The 2,875-nt window shown below is 41.2% G+C and overlaps 1 protein-coding gene across 1 annotated transcript; it reads right to left on the bottom strand.

Annotated features, from left to right (window-relative positions):
* Positions 1 to 1,058: 1,058 nt before the first annotated feature.
* LOC145610527 (3,7-dimethylxanthine N-methyltransferase TCS1-like) lies at positions 1,059 to 2,875 on the bottom strand. The gene is made up of 3 exons (XM_081665849.1): positions 2,555 to 2,875; positions 1,862 to 2,137; positions 1,059 to 1,400 (listed from the first exon to the last, which is right to left on the bottom strand). Exons 1-3 carry the CDS (start codon positions 2,873 to 2,875, stop codon positions 1,059 to 1,061), a joined length of 939 nt encoding a protein of 312 aa, XP_081521975.1.

Below are 2,875 nucleotides of genomic sequence, written 5' to 3'. Positions count from 1 at the left end.
GAAGAAATGAGAGTTTCTATTTTTTTCCCTTTCGGTTCTCCAGGTATGCTCCTCCCATTCGCCCAACTCCCTGAAGGACGAGGGTTTCCCCCCTTCCTGACCGAGATGTCTCCGCTGATTCTTGGTTTACGGAGGGGTTCGGTCGCGTGGATGTGGCATGTTTTGGGCCTTCATGGCATCCATGAGGACCTCTAGGGCTCTCACTACCTCCTCCGAGTTGGGCCTGGTTAAGGGTGTTATCGGTTGAGAGCGAGAGTGAGAATGAATACTTCGAGGTTGACTCCGAGTATGAGAATGAGTCCTTTGAGTGGACCGGTTTTCCTCATTCGACCGAGGTGGTGGACTCGGCTGATGATTGGACTGAATTATGGGAGATTCGGACCTCTCCCTTGGATCCCCTTGAGAATCGGGTCCCCCGGTGGGGCTCCGGTCCCGCGGAGGGGATGAACTAGGAGTAGGGCGTTCTACGGGTCCCCCTCCTAGTGACTTTCGGCGTTTTCTCGAAGGAGAAGCACAGTTGTTTTTCTTCTTGCGATTCTTAGCCATTGGAACTAAGATTGAGGTAGCACTAATGAAATTGGCTTAAAGATTTTTTGAAAGTCTTCCCCACAGACGGCGCCAAATTGTTTCGGGTGAAAACAATGGGACCTTGCCAAAGGTCCAGAGAAGCGGTGAAGACTGGGCTCGGTCCAAGTAATGTTGGGCCGAGGATTTCCTGCACAGCAAACACACGTAAACTAGCCTCGGGGGTGTTGCCGAGGAAGGCCCCTCCGATGCTAAAGTCAGTACAATGTGTAGAGAGAGAAAGCTATGCAAGAGAATTAATTGCTTGAGGCTTTATGTGAATGAATGTAAAATGGAGATATTGATGGCTTTTATACCTTTGCACATATGGGAGAAGTGGGCCTTGGCCCAATTGACTTGCCTTATGGACTGATCTTGACTTTAGCACAAATGGAGAGTTGAACCTTGACCTTGGGCTTTTAATTGGATCATTTAGTGACTAGGCCCAATTGGACTAAAGTGGACCCAAACATCTTTGTTCATGCATATCATGCCTATTTTTTTCTAAGTAAAATCGTAACAGAATAGTGTTTCGGAGCTTGATCTTGAGCTAAATACTGGAATACATAATATTTGAACTTCTCATATAAAGGGATGATTATTTCTTCACCAAAATGATGCGAAAGTACTGATTCTGTGTATGCCCTAACGACGTTCGTAATTATCTTAGATCTTTCCCATTTGTCCTCAATTTCAGGTACCATATCAAGCTCCATTGTCTCTGAATGTTCAACCAAAAATGAGCCTTCGTTTTGGACTATGATTCCAAGTTCATCTGTGCTTGCCAAATACAACGGGAACTCAAAATTATCTAGCTTCTCTTCCTTGATTACTCCCTGAAAAATATCATTGTAAGTTATCATTTTAAACTCCTTGTGGCTTATTTGAAGAAAATTTATCTACTCTATATGATACAGAGTAATAAACATCCTCTAATTTTACATAAATACTACCTCTGTTTCATATTATGTTGTCTTTCATATCATACTCAATTTCATTACCAAGATCCTTAGGATGTTTTTAATTTGATTTTGAAATAATTAATTTATCTAATATATCGTGCAAGTCTATGCACGGGTATAGATAAGTTGACTAAGGACTGGTCTTATGGGTCATGGGTAGAGTTTGGGTAGAATATGGGTCAAAAAACATTAATTATATCATGACTCGTGTCCTACCCAATGTCACCTAGACCCAGACCCTACCCAGACTCAAAAGGTCTAGAAAAATAATAACATATATATGCATTATGTAGCGAAATTGAAGAAGGAAGTTGATAAAGGAGAGTGTGTAAGACCTCTGAAACAAGAGAAGTAAGGGCTTGAGTCATTATTTTGGTCATCAAGAACAGCGCCCAAGGCAATGAATCCGTCAAACATGGTGAACCGGTAATTGTTAAGAGCGTAAATCCATTTGGTACCACTTCTTTTGAGCGACATTTGAGAAACTGATTGAAGTCTTGTTCAAATTGAGCCCAATAAGCTTCAGCAACTGGTTTGGGACTTGTTTCGACTATATGAGTGTTTCCCTTGTTTAAAGACATACCTTGATCATCATAAACCCCTGGTGGTATCTGTACATATTTCAAATGGAGGTGTTAAAAATTGACACGACACAAAATAATTTATGTGGACATTGATGTGGGGCATTCTACCACGGCCACGTAATAAGTCACTTAAAGATAAAAGATGTTGTTGAGCCCATGAATAAACCCACACGTGACTATGTGAGTTGTGTGTTGTCCCACATTGGTTGACTTTATAAGTTTGAGTTTGTAATGGGATGTGTATCCCACATTGAAGAAGAAATAAGAAAGTTATATCCACTTTATAAGGCTAAGGGGCTACTCCCCTCATTGCCATATGATTTTAAGGTGGAACCTCTTTGGTCGTGTAAAGTGGACAGTTGTGTCGGATGTGGCCCAGGCCCGCTTATTAGATGCTCAAGGTAAGATAAAAAATCAACTAAACAAGTGTTTAACAAAACAAACCTTAGATAACCAATGAAGAGTGTAATTAGAATGAACAAAATGCAAAGTCTTGTGGGGAAAAAGCACGTCATAATAGGAACCGGGCACACCCATCAAGAAGCACACGGGCTCACCTTCATTCTTTCTTTTTAACACCTCCAAATTGAGCAAATCTTTAAACAATAAGCTAAAATCATTTGAGGGAAGGTCATTCATGTACATATGAAGCTTAGGCACTTGATGAACTTCACTATCATGCTTCAATTCCTTGCACTTCCTTTGCATAATTTCAATTATCAACGATACTAGAGCCAATGGAACTTGTCCTACTCCACATCCCAT

The sequence above is a fragment of the Chenopodium album genome, chromosome 24 (assembly GCF_948465745.1).
Source record: "Chenopodium album chromosome 24, dcCheAlbu1.1, whole genome shotgun sequence".
Classification (NCBI taxonomy): domain Eukaryota; kingdom Viridiplantae; phylum Streptophyta; class Magnoliopsida; order Caryophyllales; family Amaranthaceae; genus Chenopodium; species Chenopodium album.
This window is presented reverse-complemented; position numbering and strand designations above follow the sequence as displayed.

Excerpts from the sequence above, each read along its gene's own strand:
- LOC145610527 (XM_081665849.1), bottom strand. The coding sequence starts at position 2,875 with ATGGGATGTGGAGTAGGACAAGTTCCATTGGCTCTAGTATCGTTGATA. Across the intron at positions 2,138-2,554 it reads CTCTTCATTGGTTATCTAAG|ATACCACCAGGGGTTTATGA; the intron begins GTTTGTTTTGTT and ends AAATATGTACAG. Across the intron at positions 1,401-1,861 it reads TTACTTCTCTTGTTTCAGAG|GGAGTAATCAAGGAAGAGAA; the intron begins GTCTTACACACT and ends GATATTTTTCAG.